This window comes from Somniosus microcephalus, chromosome 17 (assembly GCF_052327205.1).
Source record: "Somniosus microcephalus isolate GS21.2 chromosome 17, FLI_Smic_1.0, whole genome shotgun sequence".
Taxonomy (NCBI): domain Eukaryota; kingdom Metazoa; phylum Chordata; class Chondrichthyes; order Squaliformes; family Somniosidae; genus Somniosus; species Somniosus microcephalus.
In genome coordinates this window covers 19004928-19020289 of record NC_141003.1, presented here as the reverse complement: position 1 = coordinate 19020289, position 15362 = coordinate 19004928, and the positions used below count along the sequence as shown (strand labels likewise).

The window sequence follows — 15362 nt, the reverse complement described above, 5'->3', positions numbered from 1 at the left end:
AAGAGTGAACACAGACACAATGGGCGAAATGGCCTCCTTCTGTGCTGTAAACCTCTACGACTTTATGGTTCATACAAGATAATTAACAGCATAGAAAAAGCAAATCTGGAAAATTACTTTAAAGTAACGTGTGTGAGTAGGACAAAGAGACACAGATTCAAACTAGTAAAGGGCAAATTTAGGTCTGTCATCACGATGTTCTTCTTCACAGTGAGGTGTGCCTCCAACCTAAGTTGCAGAATAATTCCCATTATTTGACTGGTTATTGCTATTATACTAATGGGCCTATAGGTGCCTGGATCCTGTAAAACCTCACAAGGCCCCAGTGATTGCTTTGTGATCAATGCCCTGCCAATTGTCACCTTCAATGCCTGAGGATATAGTCCAGCCATCATTCCTTTTGAAGTTTACCTTTTTAAAACCAAATGTTTTTCTCCTATTCCTTACTGGTGCTGATTTCCAACTACCCCTATTGGAATTCATAACACAGTTGAATCCAGTTGATTACAAAAGCTGTAGCAGCTGCTTGCAATGTGTTTTTATAATGTCAATTTAGATTATCCCCATGGTAGCTATTGGTTCCTATTAGTTCCTATTGGTAGCTGATGAAGTAAAATGGGGATGTGAAGTCATGTTGATACATTTCATTTATTCTGGGTGATCATTGGGATATTTATACGTCATGCCTTGCGGGACCTGCTTCTACTACCACTACTACTACCGCTGCTAATACTAGTATTATTACAACCGCTGCTACTAAATCCCCATCCGTCAGCTCAGCAGCGATGATGGAGCCGAATGAATTCACTCCGCTGTTGTCGGTCCTGAACTAGCCTGGCCGTCTCAGTCATCTGTATCCCTTTCTGTGACAAGTCACGCTTGATATTGTCTATCCAACGCTTCCTTGGTCTTCCTCGGCATCTTGCTCCATGTTCGCCTGTGTGCAGGCCATGAAAGGTGGTCCAGCTCTTCCCATTCTTGAAACGTGCCCAAACCATTGCAGCTGTCTTTCCCTGATCTTCTGTATAAGCGCTGTTTCTTGTCCAAATGAAATAAAATTGCAGGACTTACTGCACAGCCATAAATTAAAGATAAAGTTGACTTCAGTTATCCTCACCTTTATTTATACAAACATTTATGCTAAAGCTCCCTCAAATCACTATAAACATATTGGGCTACACCCGTCCAGGCTGGTGAGGAATATTCCATCACACTCCTGACTTGTGCCTTGGTGAGTTGCTGCAGTGTGTCCTGTAGATAGTACACACTGCACAGTGGTTAACGGGGTGGATGTCCAGGCCTGTGGAATTATCTGTGAATAGGAAATTCAACCTCCAACCAAAGCACTATAAGGACCATGTAGGTCTCAACCCGAAAGATATCATCCAGCTTTTGATAATTTTTTTAAATTTATTCATTCTCGGGATGTGGGTGTGACTGGCAAGGCCAGCATTTATTGCCCATCCTTAGTTGCCCTTGAGAAGGTGGTGGTGAGTCACCTTCCTGAATCGCTGCAGTCCGTGTGGTGAAGGTGCTCCCACAGTGCTGTTAGGTAGGGAGCTCCAGGATTTTGACCCAGCGATGGTGAAGGAACGGCGATATATTTCCAAGTGTGACTTGGAGGGGAACTTGGAGGTGGTGGTGTTCCCATGCGCCTGCTGCTCTTGTCTTTCTAGGCGGTAGAGGTCACGGGTTTGGGAGGTGCTGGTGAAGAAGTCTTGGCGAGTTGCTGCAGTGCATCTTGTAGATGGTACACACTGCAGCCACGGTGCGCCAGTGGTGGCGGGAGTGAATGTTTAAGGTGATGGATAGGGTGTCGATCAAGCAGACTACTTTGTCCTGGATGGTGTTGAGCTTCTTGAATGTTGTTGCAGCTGCACTCATCCAGGCAAGTGGAGAGCATTCCATCACACTCGTGACTTGTGCCTTGTAGATGGTGGAAAGGCTCTGGGGAGTCAGGAGGTGAGTCACTCCCATCTGAATACCAAGCCTCTGACCTGCTCTTTTAGCCACAGTATTTATGTGGCTGGTCCAGTTAAGTTTCTGGTCAATGGTGACCCCCAGGATGTTGATGGTGGGGGATTTGATGATGGTAATGTAATTGAATGCCAAGGGGAGGTAGTTAGACTCTCCTTTGTTAGAGATGGTCATTGCCTGGCACTTCTGTGGTGCGAATATTACTTGCCACCTATTAGCCCAAGCCTGGATGTTGTCCAAGTCTTGCTGCATCCTGGTATGGACTGCTTCATTATCTGAGGAATTACAAATGGAACTGAACACTGTACAATCATCAGCGAACATCCCCACTTCTGATCTTATGATGGAGGGAAGGTCATTGATGAAGCAGCTGAAGATGGTTGGGCCTAGGACACTGCCCTGAGGAACTATTGCAGCGATGTTCTGGAGCTGAGATGATTGGCCTCCAACAACCACAACCATCTTCTTTTGTGCAAGGTATGACTCTGGCCAATGGAGAGTTTTTCCCCTGAGCAACATTGAATTCAGTTTTAACAGCACTCCTTGGTGCCACACTCAGTCAAATGCTGCCTTGATGTGAAGGGCAATCATCCTCACTTCACCTCTGGAATTCAGCTCTTTTTGGACCAAGGCTGTAATGAGATCTGGAGCCGAGTGGTTCTGAAGGAACCTGAACTGAACATCGGTGAGAAGATTATTGATGAGTAAGTGCCGCTGAATAACACTTTTGACAACACCTTCCATCACTTTGCTGATAATTGAGAGTAGGCTGATGGGGCGGTAATTGGCTGAATTGGATTTGTCCTGCTTTTTGTGGATAGGACATTCCTGGGCAGTTTGGCACTTTGTCGGGTAGATGCCAGTGTTATAGCTGTACTGGAACAGCTTGGCTAGAGGCACAGTTAGCTCTGGAGCACAGGCCTTCAGTGCTACAGCCGGGATGTTGTTGGGGCTCCTAGCCTTTGCTATATCCAGTGTGCTCAGTTGTTTCTTGATATCACATGGAGTGAATCAAATTAAGCCTCCTCCTCCCGTTAGTTGTTTAATTGTCCACCACCATTCATGACTGGATGTGGCAGGATTGCAGAGCTTTGATCTGATCCATTGGTTGTGGGATCACTTAGCTCTGTCTATAGCATGCTGCTTCTGCTGCTTAGCATGCATGCAGTCCTGTGTTGCAGCTTCCCGAGGTTGGCACCTCATTTTTAGGTACGCCAGGTGCTGCTCCTGGCATGCTCTTCACTCCTTATTGAACCAGGGTTGGTCGCCTGGCTTGATGATAATGATGGAGTGAGGACTATGCCAGGCCATGAGATTAAAGATTGTGGTGGAGTACAATTCTGCTGCTGCTGATGGTCCACAGCACCTCATGGATGCCCAGTTTTGAGCTGCTAGATCTGTTCTGAATCTATCCCATTTAACACGGTGGTAGTGCCACACAACACGATGGAGGGTGTCCTCAGTGTGAAGACGGGACTTCGTCTCCACAAGGACTGTGTGGTGGTCACTCCTACCAATGCTGTCATGGACAGATGCATATGTGACAAGTAGATTGGTGAGGAATAGGTCAAGTAGGTTTTTCCCTCATGTTGGTTCTCTCACCACCTGCCGCAGACCAAGTCTGGCAGCTATGTCCTTCGGGACTCTGCCGGTTCAGACAGTGGTGGTGCTACCGAGCCACTCTTGGTGATGGACATTGAAGTCCCCCACCCAGAGTACATTCTGTGCCCTTGCCACTCTCAGTGCTTCATCAAGTGGTGTTCAACATGGCGGAGTACTGATTCATCAGCTGAGGGAGGGCGGTAACTGGTAATCAGCCGGAGGTTTGCTTGTCCATGTTTGACCTGTTGCCATGAGACTTCTTGGGGTTCGGAATCATTGTTGAGGACTCCCAGGGCCACTCCCCCCTGACTGTATACCACTGTGCCGCAACCTCTGGTGGGTCTGTCCTGCCGGTGGGACAGGACGTACCCAGGGATGGCGATTGAAGAGTCTGGGGCATTGGCTAATAAAGTACAAATGCTGGGCCTACACCTACTATAGGGGCATTAAACAGTTTGGTTTAGAGGGTTTAGATAGTATTTATTTGAGTTTTCTTGTACATATTTGTCTACTGATGAAACTCCCAAACCTCTTAGGATGAAAGACTGGAAAAATCAATGTGGTTTGAGACTAGTTACCAGTATCAAGAAGGAGACAACACTGCCTTTAGAATTAGCAAGCTGTTATGTCTCTTATATCTTGGATTTGATAGAGGAACACTCAAGGATTCTCATCATGAGCCCTTCTTGTGTGATATTGCGTGATAGTTCTTTATTATCTGGGATGTGGCTTTAGTCCTGGACAGGTTAGATAATGAAGTATTTCTTGCACCTTCAGGATTTTAAAGGGGATTACTGATTACAGTGTTCACAATTCTAATGAGTTCAGGGGAATCCACCATATCTTTAAAAAACTTGAAGGTCATTATCATCAGCAAGGACTATCTGGTTAAGCCTTACTAAAGTTTCCTATTTAGAATATAAAGAAGTTGAAAACAAGAAAAAAACATCTCCTGTGTCCCAACAAATCCATTGTTTCCAAACACACTGTGCAATCTGCCCTATTATAGACTCTACACAACTAACTCAATCCCCTGAGAGAAAGTTTTGCATAATTTCTTCCCAACCACCAGAGCTATTGTGCAACAGCACAACCTCTTCCAACCTCTTGTTTGTTGATTATGTATTTGTGCCTTTCAGCTATCTGCTAACAACCCACGTGAAATAGTATACTTATTTCTACACTACTTGTATCTTTCAGCATTTCCAAAACCTGGATTATGTCCTCTTTTAATCGTCTTTTGCCAACTAAACAAGTCCAGTCCTCTGAGAATCAATCCCCATAAGGCAGTTCATAAAAGCTCAAAAACTTCATGTATGTAGGTGATCCTCATGTTCAAATCCCTCCATGGCCTCGCCACTCCCTATTTCTGTAACCTTTGCCAGCCCTACAACCCTCTGAGAAATTTGCATTCCTCCAACTCTGCCCTCTTGTGCATCCCCCACTTCCTTTGCCCCACCATTGGCGGCTGTGCCTTCAACCGTCTAGGCCCTAAGCTCTGGAATTCCCTCACCAAACCTCTTCACCTCTCCACCTCTCGTTCCTCCTTTAAGACCCTCCTTAAAGCCTTCCTCTTTGATCAAGTCCTAGGGGTAGATTTTGCCAAACCTGTCGGGAAGAAGGCGGGACTACAACTTTCGGGTTTTAGACCCGCCTATTTCGACGTCCGGCCAATCCACGCGATTTTCCCTTGATTGACCTTGTTGAGCCCGCCCAGCGGGCTCAGCAGGCCAATTAAGGGCCACCCGGCAACAGGTGACGTCACAGACTGAGATTTCATCTGTCAAGAGTTCTTGACAGATGAAATATCAGTGTCTCACAGCTGTTTGAAGCTGTGAAACACTGACATTCTGAGCTCTAAGCTGAGTCATTCGGCACAGACTCAGTTAGAACTCTCACTGGCACTCAAAGCTGAAGGCTGTCAATTTTGACAGATCGCAGCCGTTCAGCTTTAAGCGCCGGCTGAGTGATGCGCTCCCGACGGCTACAGGAAGAAAGGCTGTTAAGGTAAGTACAGGTAAGTAAAAGTTCTTTACACACTTTAGACACACCAAACACATTTACCTTTGCACTCATGCACCCATCACTCACCTGAGCGCCGACATCGCGACCCCTCCAACTCCTTCAACCCGACGGCCCGCCTGCTCTAACCTGGCGTGGTTTGGAGCCGTCGGGAAACCCACACGAAACCCCTCAAAATAGGGATTAGGCTAAAAACTGTCTGTTAACTACCTGTTAACAGGCAGTTAATTGGCACTAATCCCTTCCCGCCTGGTTTTGGCGGGTCCCAGTGCGGGGCGGGTGCCCGCCGCCCCTGAAACTTACGTGGGGCGGGGTTTTGGGCGGGATGTTGTCGGGACCCCCAAATTCGGGATTTTCCCCCCACACGCCTGAAACCCCGCCTGAGGGCTCCCCGAAAATCTAGCCCCTAATGTCTCCTTCTTTGGCTCAGTGTCAATTTGTGTCTGATTATGCTCCTGTGAAGTCCCTTGGGATGCCTTACTACGTGAAAGGCGCTATCTAAATGCAAGTTATTGTTGTTGATCATTTTGTTACATTTAGTGCCAAGATTTTCACTATGTAGTTAAATCTTTGTTATCTGAATACTTGCCTTCTGCATAGGTCTATCAATGGAAAGGAAAAGTGAGAGGGCTATGAAACGAATGGTTAACCCACTGCCGCCATAGCTAAAATTGACTCCATGATCTTTTTTCACTCTCCTGCTCCAAAATGAGCAATTTTGTCTCCAGATAAGGTCATTGACCCTCTTCGAGATTAATTGCCTTAGTCGAGTAAAGGTTTGGGGTTCTTGAGGAATTTAAAAGACATGGGCAAATGGGGTTGTATCCCAATGTAACTGGTTTCTGACCCAGCACCCCCACCTCCCCCCCTGCCACCCCACTCCACCCTCCTCCTCCCACAGCATAAATATACAATTCTAGCCTCTTCAGCCTCACGAATTTCAAGCCCTCATTCTTCAAATTCACTTCAAAGGTTCAATTCCCAGACAGTCAGTTGGCTCTCCTCCTCTCTTTTGTGAAGGCCCAGGTGTTGAAGCGATCATGAGGTTCAACGGTCACGGACTCCATGCGAGAAAGAATCTGAGCTTCAGTATTCAAACTTTGCTTCACATTGCTTCACATGAAGGTCCCACAGCTTAAGATTCCCTTTTAGAGCAACTCATTATTGAACAGGAGACATTAAATTAAATCTACACATTCTAACCAGCTGTCCAAATCTTGGCGCTCACAAGCTCTCACCATCTGTAATTCTTCTATGGCTACAATCCGGACAACCATTTCTCCATTAGCTGCTATGTGACCACTTGACATATCTTGTGAGAAGCAATCCCAGTTATTGTTAAGGTGCCAGGGTATGTGACTTGCAACCTGACTTTAAACCTTACTCCATGATGCTTCCCCCTTTTCTGTTAATCCAGATTGGTCTATCCGAAATTCACAAAAATGCTCTTTGTAAAACCAGCGGGGAATTTGAACCCAACCCACTCAGTGGGAATGGGATGGGCGGGGGGTGGGTGTCCTTTAAAATAGAGCATTCAGCCTTCCTGCTGGAATCCCGCTGGCCACCAATTCAACTGCTCACTGAAGTGCGATGGCTGAGGTGCCCACCAGAAGCAAGCAGAAGCCTAATAGATTTATGCTAATCAGGGTCCCAATTCTGTCAATGGGACACCAATTGGATTTCAACTCGGGCATGAAGTCAGGCTGAAGCAGGTCAGCATCTGTCAGCGGTGTGGTGGCAAAGAGGCCCTACAAGGTAAGTAATAACCCTCCAGGCCCCACAAGGAAAGTTACAGCCTCCCCTGCCATGGACTCTCTTTCCCCTTGCCTCCCACGAGCAGCTCCTGATACCCCCTACCCGCCACTTACCTCCTTGCTGACAAGCCTTCCTTTGCTGCTGGTCGGCGAACTCTGGCTGCCCGAACTTGCGTCCACTCGCCAGCCAGCTGCTGACTTTCCACTTGTTTCAAGCGTTCAGCTGGCCAGTGGCATGCACTGAGGCCCAGGAGTTAAAATGTCCTGGGCCTGAAATCTGGGCCGTCAAGTGCATTTTGCACTTGCCCCTCCTCCCCTCTGCCCGAAACCCACTGGGAGTTAAAACTGACTCCCTTATTTTCAGTTACTCCTGGCAAATAGTTTAATCGGAAAAGCCCCCCTTTCTGCCAATTCAAATGCTACTGTTGACCCTGACTGTATGTTAAACCGATGGAGACTCCTCTCTCACTATCAACATTTTTGAAGGAAATGAAGAGCCTTATCTTTTCCACAAATAGATTCATTCATGGTATGTTTAACAATCCTGGCTTGTAGACAAAGACCCAGTACAATTCTGTCGATTGTACACTGCTTCCTTGGTCTGTTTCCAGCTATTTGATTTCTTTGGGGTCTCCAGACAGCTGCTATAGAATCTTGTATGTTTTCATTTACTCCAGATGTTCTTTGTAGCCTGTGTAGGCTTCCTTTGGGAAGTGAACAACTGTGAATGAAGGTGACCATCTCGTACTCTGTGACTTGATGCCCAAACTAACCTCTATACCATCTGCATGAACATGGACATCCAACTTTTCATATCTTCACCTCTTCAAAGTTTCCAATCCTTGGATTCGTGCCCAAGTTATGAGGCTTATTTCTCCTATCTGTTTCTTCATCTTTATTTGCTATCCCACCTTGTTCTATAGGGTAGTATATGTTTCTTGATCGGTCTGTTTCTTAGGCTATATATCCTCAAATGAAATGCTGCAGAAAATTCCTGTATCACCTATGAATACATCAGACCATCATATTCCAGTCTTCAATGCCATCTGCGATTTTCTACATTACAACAGTGACTTCACTTCACAAGTACTTCATTGGTTGTAAAGCTCTCTGGATCATGCTGAGGTCATGAAAGGTGTTATATAATTGCAAGTCTTTCTTTCTTATTGAGCAGCTGTGTTTTATTTGTGCGAATTATAGGCAAGATGTTCCATTGGATTTATGCCAACTTTCTGGCGTAACTCGATGAGGCTGGGCAAGAAATCTGTCCTGGAGGCGTTGTGCCAGCTCTCCACTCTTCTGCTCAAGTCCAGGATATTCAGTCAGAAGTGAAAGGAACAGAGAATACATCTGCCCTAATATGGGTGCCACATTCTAATCGGACACAAATGACAGGCTTACATCATCTGACTTCTTTCCCATCATTTGCACCCGACCAATGCTGGTGTATTCCTTGGCATCCAGGATTGCTATGGCAGCAGAGAGAGCCTTTTAAATTTAAAAGGCTGCCATAGATTGACCACAGACCAAATGGTTGCTTTTTTAAAACAAAATTGATTTTTTTTTTCCTTATCCGACAAGTCCTGAGGCTGCCAGATGCACTGGACTGCAGCTAATGCATGAGGCCTACGCCAGCCATCTTGCATCTGTTGCCAGGCATCCTGCCTGGTGGAGGGCCAAGTGCCCTGCCTAAAATATGCCCAATAACCTGACCCTATAAAATTGCCCCGGGGTTAAGAGTGGTGACTAAGGGCAGATGCCAAGGACGTCCTAGTAAGATTCCACCAGCATTATACCAAAGCCAAAAAACCTGTCTCACATGTCCAAACCAAACCAATCCAGGTAATCTGTCAAAATAGATGATTTCCTTTTATGCATGGCAAGTTTTAAATCGCCAAATAGTACCAAAGGTTAAAATATACTTCAAGAACAATCAAACATTGCATTTAGAGAAACCAGTCCACTTATTCCTGAGAAACCCGATTAAAGCAAATAAATTTATGGATATCCTCAGTTCATGGAATGTGTTGAAATATTTTGGGCCATCAAAACCACTCAAATCACTGCTTAAGTGATTAATACGGCACAAAACGCTTCTGTTTTTCTCTTAATGGGATATTATCTTGTTAACAGAAATGAGCAAGACTTGGTTTCTGAACATATATGGTGGGATTATCAGGTCACATATTATGCATATTTACTCTAGTTGCAGTTAAACATTTTGGTCCAAATGCTTTAAGATTCTGTAGGCAATGGAACCTAGTGGCCCCATTTGACAACTTCTAATTTGTCATTAGGTGAGACAGGAATTCAGCTGAGAAGCAAAATTCCCTACCTGGAGGGTAACAAAAAATCAAATTGCACATGATGATGTCATAAGCGTAATCACTTCCTCATACACCATCAAACTGATGAACAGTGTTTAGGACTTACTGTGAGGACCTTGGAAAAAAGGAACAACTTGCATTTATATAGCGCCTTCTACAACCTCAGGTTGTCCCAAAGCACTTTACAGCCAATGAAGTGCTTTTGGAGTCTAGTCACTGCTGCCATGTAGGAAACGCGGCAGCCATTTTCCACAGCATTCTCCCACAAAGAGCAATATGATAATGACCAGATAACCTGTATTTTAAGCAATGTTGGTTTAAGGATAGATATTGGCCAGGACACCAGGGAGAACGCCCCTGGCTCTTCTTCCAAATAGTGCCATGTTAATCTTTTACGTCCACCTGAGAGGGCAGACAGGGCCAGAGTTTAATGTCTCATCAGAAAAACAGTGCAGCATTCCCTCAATGCCAGCTTAGATTATGTACTCAAGCCCTCTTTGGAGTGGGACTTGAACCCATAACCATTACTCAGGCTCAAAGGTGAGACTGCTACCAACTGAGCCCCAGCTAAAGGCCTGAAAAAACATGAAACAAGAAAAGGTCATTTATTCCATCAAGCCTACTTCTTCCACAGGCCATGTACATAGACCACACGACTTTCTTTTTATTTTGTTCTTGGGATGTGGGTGAGGCAGTCAATGTTGCATTTCCTGCCCATCCCTAGTTGCCCTGCGAAGGTGTGCTGGTGAGCCACCTTCTTGAATGGCGATTGTTTGTACAACTGGCCTACTCGGGAGGGCATTAATAGTCAACCACATAGATGGATTTAAGTCGTGTATAGGCCTGGCCAAGTAGTGGGGGGGGGGGGGGCGGGGGGAGTAAGCAGGGACCCTTCTCCGAATGGCATTAGTGAACCAGTTGGCTTAACTTGCATAATATTCTGAGAAGAAATTCTGCAGGATTCCTACCTGTTCCTAAACAAATTAGGACAATGTCTCCTCAAGAGAGCAGACAGAGAAAGCCAGGCTACAATGCACCCAATTCCGTGACAAAAGCAAAGCAGCACAGGACTGCAGCCGATCTGTCAAAGCAAAGGTCCTGTGCTGTGGATGAATTCTTGATGATCCCAGTTCTCTGTTTCCACTCCCAATCATTACACTCGCAACAACAGTTCATTTACTCACCGATGAATAATATAGGGAAAGTGATGAAGAGCAGAAAGACATGAGGGACTAAACTGAGAGCATCCAAGAAACAGCCGTTGTTTAAAACGCCCAAGTCAACGTTGTAAGCTGTAGCGGTGTCATTCCCACAGAAAGACAGGGCCATGTCTTTCAGCAAGTCTGGGTAACTCGAAGGAGAATCCGTCCTCCGGTCAATCCGCGATCCTCATACCAGTCATCCCCCGCGTTAGTCCAGAAATTACAAGGCAGCAGAGCCCTGCTATTTATATAGAGATGGTCCAGATGACGTGAGGGGGAATCGGCCACACGGTGTCCCGCCCCCTCCTGGAGTGAATAGGCACATGCACTGGTCCGGTGCAAAAAAGATCATTGCAAACCTGCAAAATATTCGATAGCGAAGACCTGCCTGTAAGTCTGGTCGACCTTTGATTATTTATTGATTTGCGAATAATTCTAGAACGCAGATTGTAACTCGCACCTATTTATGATCTGATCCGTTAGGAAGTTTCAAACATCACCCCCCCCGCCCGCCCCCATGGATTTAAATAGTTCAGTAATGGTACTGTATTTAGCTCATAGAAATAAATAAAGATCGCTTTGCCGCCCAGTGTCTGTCGAAGAGGATGCAGAATAATATTTGCAGTTCCCAGCCGAAAAAAGCAGAAGTTTCAGATTGAGAAATTGTACTTTCAGCTTCTGGGTTTCATTGTTTATCTTGGGGAGGGGGGTGGGGGGGGGAGGGGTTGAGTTATTTTAAATCTTAATAATTTAGCATTTTACATAATCCAGCTGCTACTATCAATTAATGTCTTCTAAAATTGCAAATGCCTTTTGGTGCAGGCCCTACCTACACCATGGCTTGCTGTGTTCCCAATGATAACAGGAGCTATATACCTAGCTACTGCAACTTACAGTTTATTCCATTTTCACAATTAAAATAATCATTATTATTATGAAGGGTTTTGATAGAGTAAATAAGGAGAAACTGTTTCCACTGGCAGGAGCGTCGGTAACCAGAGGACACAGATTTAAGATAATTGGCAAAGGAACCAGAGGGGGAGATGAGGAGAATTTTTTTTACCCAACGAGTTGTTATGATCTGGAATGCGCTGCCCGAAAGGGCGGTGGAAGCAGATTCAATAGTAACTTTGAAAAGGGAATTGGATAAATACTTGAAAACAAAAAAATTGCAGGGCTGTGGGACTAATTGGATAGCTCTTTCAGCACACGCACGATAGGCCGAATAGCCTCCTTTGTATTGCAATATTCTATGATTCTATATTTGTGTAGATAAAAATTTACAAAACGTAATCATTCAATGGTTTACTAAATTAAATATCTGTCTATAATACATTAAAATTATTGCATCCTGTGTATCTATAATATGTTAAAAATATCTTACATCTGCATGCGCTTTGTGTCATTTATTTCCCATGATGAAAAGTTCCTTTATCCACATATATAATAGAAACTGCTTTTGTAAATTTGTCACACGGTAACTATCCCCTCCCACCAGTGGTGGCGCTGCAGTCTCCCCAAAGGTGAGATGGTATAATTACAGTGTGACAAGTTTTCATAGACAGTTTCCATTATAAAAGGTGGACAGGGGAATTTATAATGGAAATATATTTTTAAAAAGCAAAGAATGTATGGGGGCGAAATTCGGTATCGCCCCGTTTGGGGCGCTAGTATTGGCGGTGCGCAAAGTTTAGCGCCAGGCGCAAAGTATCACCACCTCCTGCAAAATTGGGTACCTGCGCCCCTGAGGTTGATTGCGGCGCTAAATCAGGCACTGCACGGCAGTCTTAAGGTGCTAACCCAGCAGAGCAAGGCGCTACCTCACAGTGCTGGCGAAGCTCATGTGATTTCAGTCAGCAATGGAACACAGACACACAGGCACCATCTGTAGTGTATGTACCTTTAAGAGCCCCTGTGTACTGTAATACCGGTAGTGACCACTCGGGCTATATAAGCCTGTATAGTGTCTTGTATCTTTTAGTTCACCTCCAGACTTTGTTCAGTAAACACCTGTTAAACCAACTCCTGCATTCCGTGTCTCCATTAACACACGGATACAACAGTGGCGACGAATTGGAAACGGACTTACCTGCAATTCGGCAGCACATCAAGGAGATCGATTCCTCAGACGAAGGTCGAAGAAAAAAAAAGAAGAAAAAAAAACTGTGGTTTCACCAGCTAGCCGGGCTGGTGGCAGGTACTGCACTAATCCTTCCTGGGCGGCGGGCTGGGGCTCGATCGGGTGGCTCTGCAGCGGGGCCGAGCAGCGAGTCGGAAGGCGGAGGCAAACAGAGACGGAGGGTGGAGCACTCGGGAGACGACCGGCACTGCAAAGCAGGTCGGCGTTCGGACCAAGCAGAGGGAGGGAAAAGTCCCAGAGAGTCCGGCGGGAACGAGTCTCCAACTATTAAAAATATCTGTGTAAATAAAAACCGCGGAGAACAGCGTTGTCAGCAGCGGCAGCGGCGGGAAAGCGCGGGAGGCGCCATTTTTTCTCGGCAGGGAAGAAAGGAAAGCACGGGAGGCGCCATTTTTGATTTACAGGATGCCTAAGACTGGCAATATTACTGCTTTCGATAGTGATATAGAGGATTGGACCACATATGTGGAAAGAGTGGAGGTATATTGCACAGCGAATGAAGTAGAGGATGATAAAAAGGCATCGGTACTTCTAAATCTGATGGGCGCAAGGACATACGGGCTGTTACGAAACTTAATCACTCCAGCCAAACCGATGGACAAGAATTTTAAGGAGATTGTTGATACCCTACAGGAGCACTTAAACCCAACACCGCTGCTGATAGCAGAACAATTCAAATTCTTCAGGAGGAATCAGCACAAGAATGAAAGTAACGCTGATTACCTCACCGAATTAAGAAAGCTGTCAAAGCACTGCCAATTCAGGGCAGGACTGGCAGATTCTCTACGAGACAAATTCGTCTGCGGTCTCCTAAGTGAAGGAACACAGAAAAGGCTACTTTTCTGAGAAAGATTTGACACTGGACAAGGCTTTCAGTGTGGCTGTATCATACAAAGCAGCAGCAAGAGGAGCTGCAGAGATACAGCAAAAGCCACAGGACTCAGGCACCCATGAAATGACACGGGGTTTCGAGAGATGTTATCGCTGCGGCAGATCCACCCATGACCAGAGGGACTGCTGGTTCAAGGACAAAGCATGCAGGCAATGCGGAAAGATGGGACACATTGCACGTGTATGCCGATCTGGAAACAAAAAATCCACTGACAGAAAAAAAATCAATAAGGAAAAGTACACAAAGGTACAAATGATGATGGACAGTAGCTCCGAAGACCAGAAGAGCGATAGCGACTCCGGAAACAAGAGACTAAGCTGTCTCAAATTACATAATGTAATTGCCAAAGAAGATTACCAGACCATTTGGGTTACCCTCACGATAGCGGGGTCCCCAGTTAAAATGGAGCTAGATACAGGATCAGCTCTGACCGTCATAAGTCGACGGGATTATGAGCGGCTATTTCCGCATATACCTTTGAAAGACACATCCATTATCTTGAAGACATATACGGGGCAGAAAGTATACCCCAGAGGGAAAATAAGGGTGCCTGTTGTATACAACGGCAAGGAAATACAGAAGTTGTATTTATACGTTCTGCAAGATGGTGGTCCACCGCTGTTGGGACGTGAATGGATCAGGAAGATACGTTTAGACTGGCACTCCATTCAGGCACTGACGGTGACCAGTAAGAAAAATAATGATGATGACGTCATACCTGAACGATTAAAAGACATCTTGGCCAACGCCGAAGAAGTGTTTCAACAGGAACTAGGAACCTTGAAAGGCGTCACCGCCTCAATAAAAGTGGAAGATGCGGCAATTCCCAAGTTTTTTAAGGCAAGTCCGGTGCCATACGCAATTCGTCCAGCAGTCGAGGCAGAGCTGGAGAATTTGGAAAAGGCAGGCGTGTTATCCAAGGTAGATTGGAGCAAGTGGGCAACACCCATCATCCCGGTCATGAAGAAAACGTTGAATAATGATAAATCTGAAGAACAGAGAAAAATTAGCATCTGTGGGGACTTCAAGGTGACTGTAAACCCGGTCCTTCACACGGTACAGTATCCTCTTCCGAGGATAGAAGATATTTTCGCCTCACTATCCGGAGGGAAACGTTTCACCAAAATTGACTTGGCACAGGCATATCTACAGACGGAGGTTGAGGAGGCCTCTAAAAAGTATCTCATGAAAAACACACACAAAGGCCTGTACCAGTACAATCAACTGGTTTTCGGAGTAGCATCAGCTCCAGCTATCTGGCAAAGAGCTATGGAGCAAGTCCTACAAGGGATTCCGGGGACTCAATGCTACCTAGACGACATCCTTGTAACAGGAGAAAACGACAACGAGCACCTTGCCAATTTGGAGCAGGTGCTCACTAGGCTGAGAGAACGGGGCCTATGAGCAAATCACCCCAAGTGCGAATTTTTCCAGAAACAAATATCA

General features: G+C 45.6%; 1 protein-coding gene across 3 annotated transcripts in view; it reads right to left on the bottom strand.

Moving 5' to 3' along the window:
* The window catches only part of LOC147105547 (ATP-binding cassette sub-family C member 9-like), a 221659-nt gene extending 210573 nt beyond the window's left edge, over positions 1–11086 (bottom strand). For all 3 annotated transcript variants that reach the window (XM_086010011.1, XM_086010013.1, XM_086010012.1), the window contains exon 1: positions 10867–11086. In XM_086010011.1, the coding sequence (XP_085866137.1) occupies positions 10867–11011 (145 nt within the window). In that variant the 5' untranslated portion in view covers positions 11012–11086. The remainder of the gene's footprint in view (positions 1–10866) is intronic.
* Positions 11087–15362: the final 4276 nt, after the last annotated feature.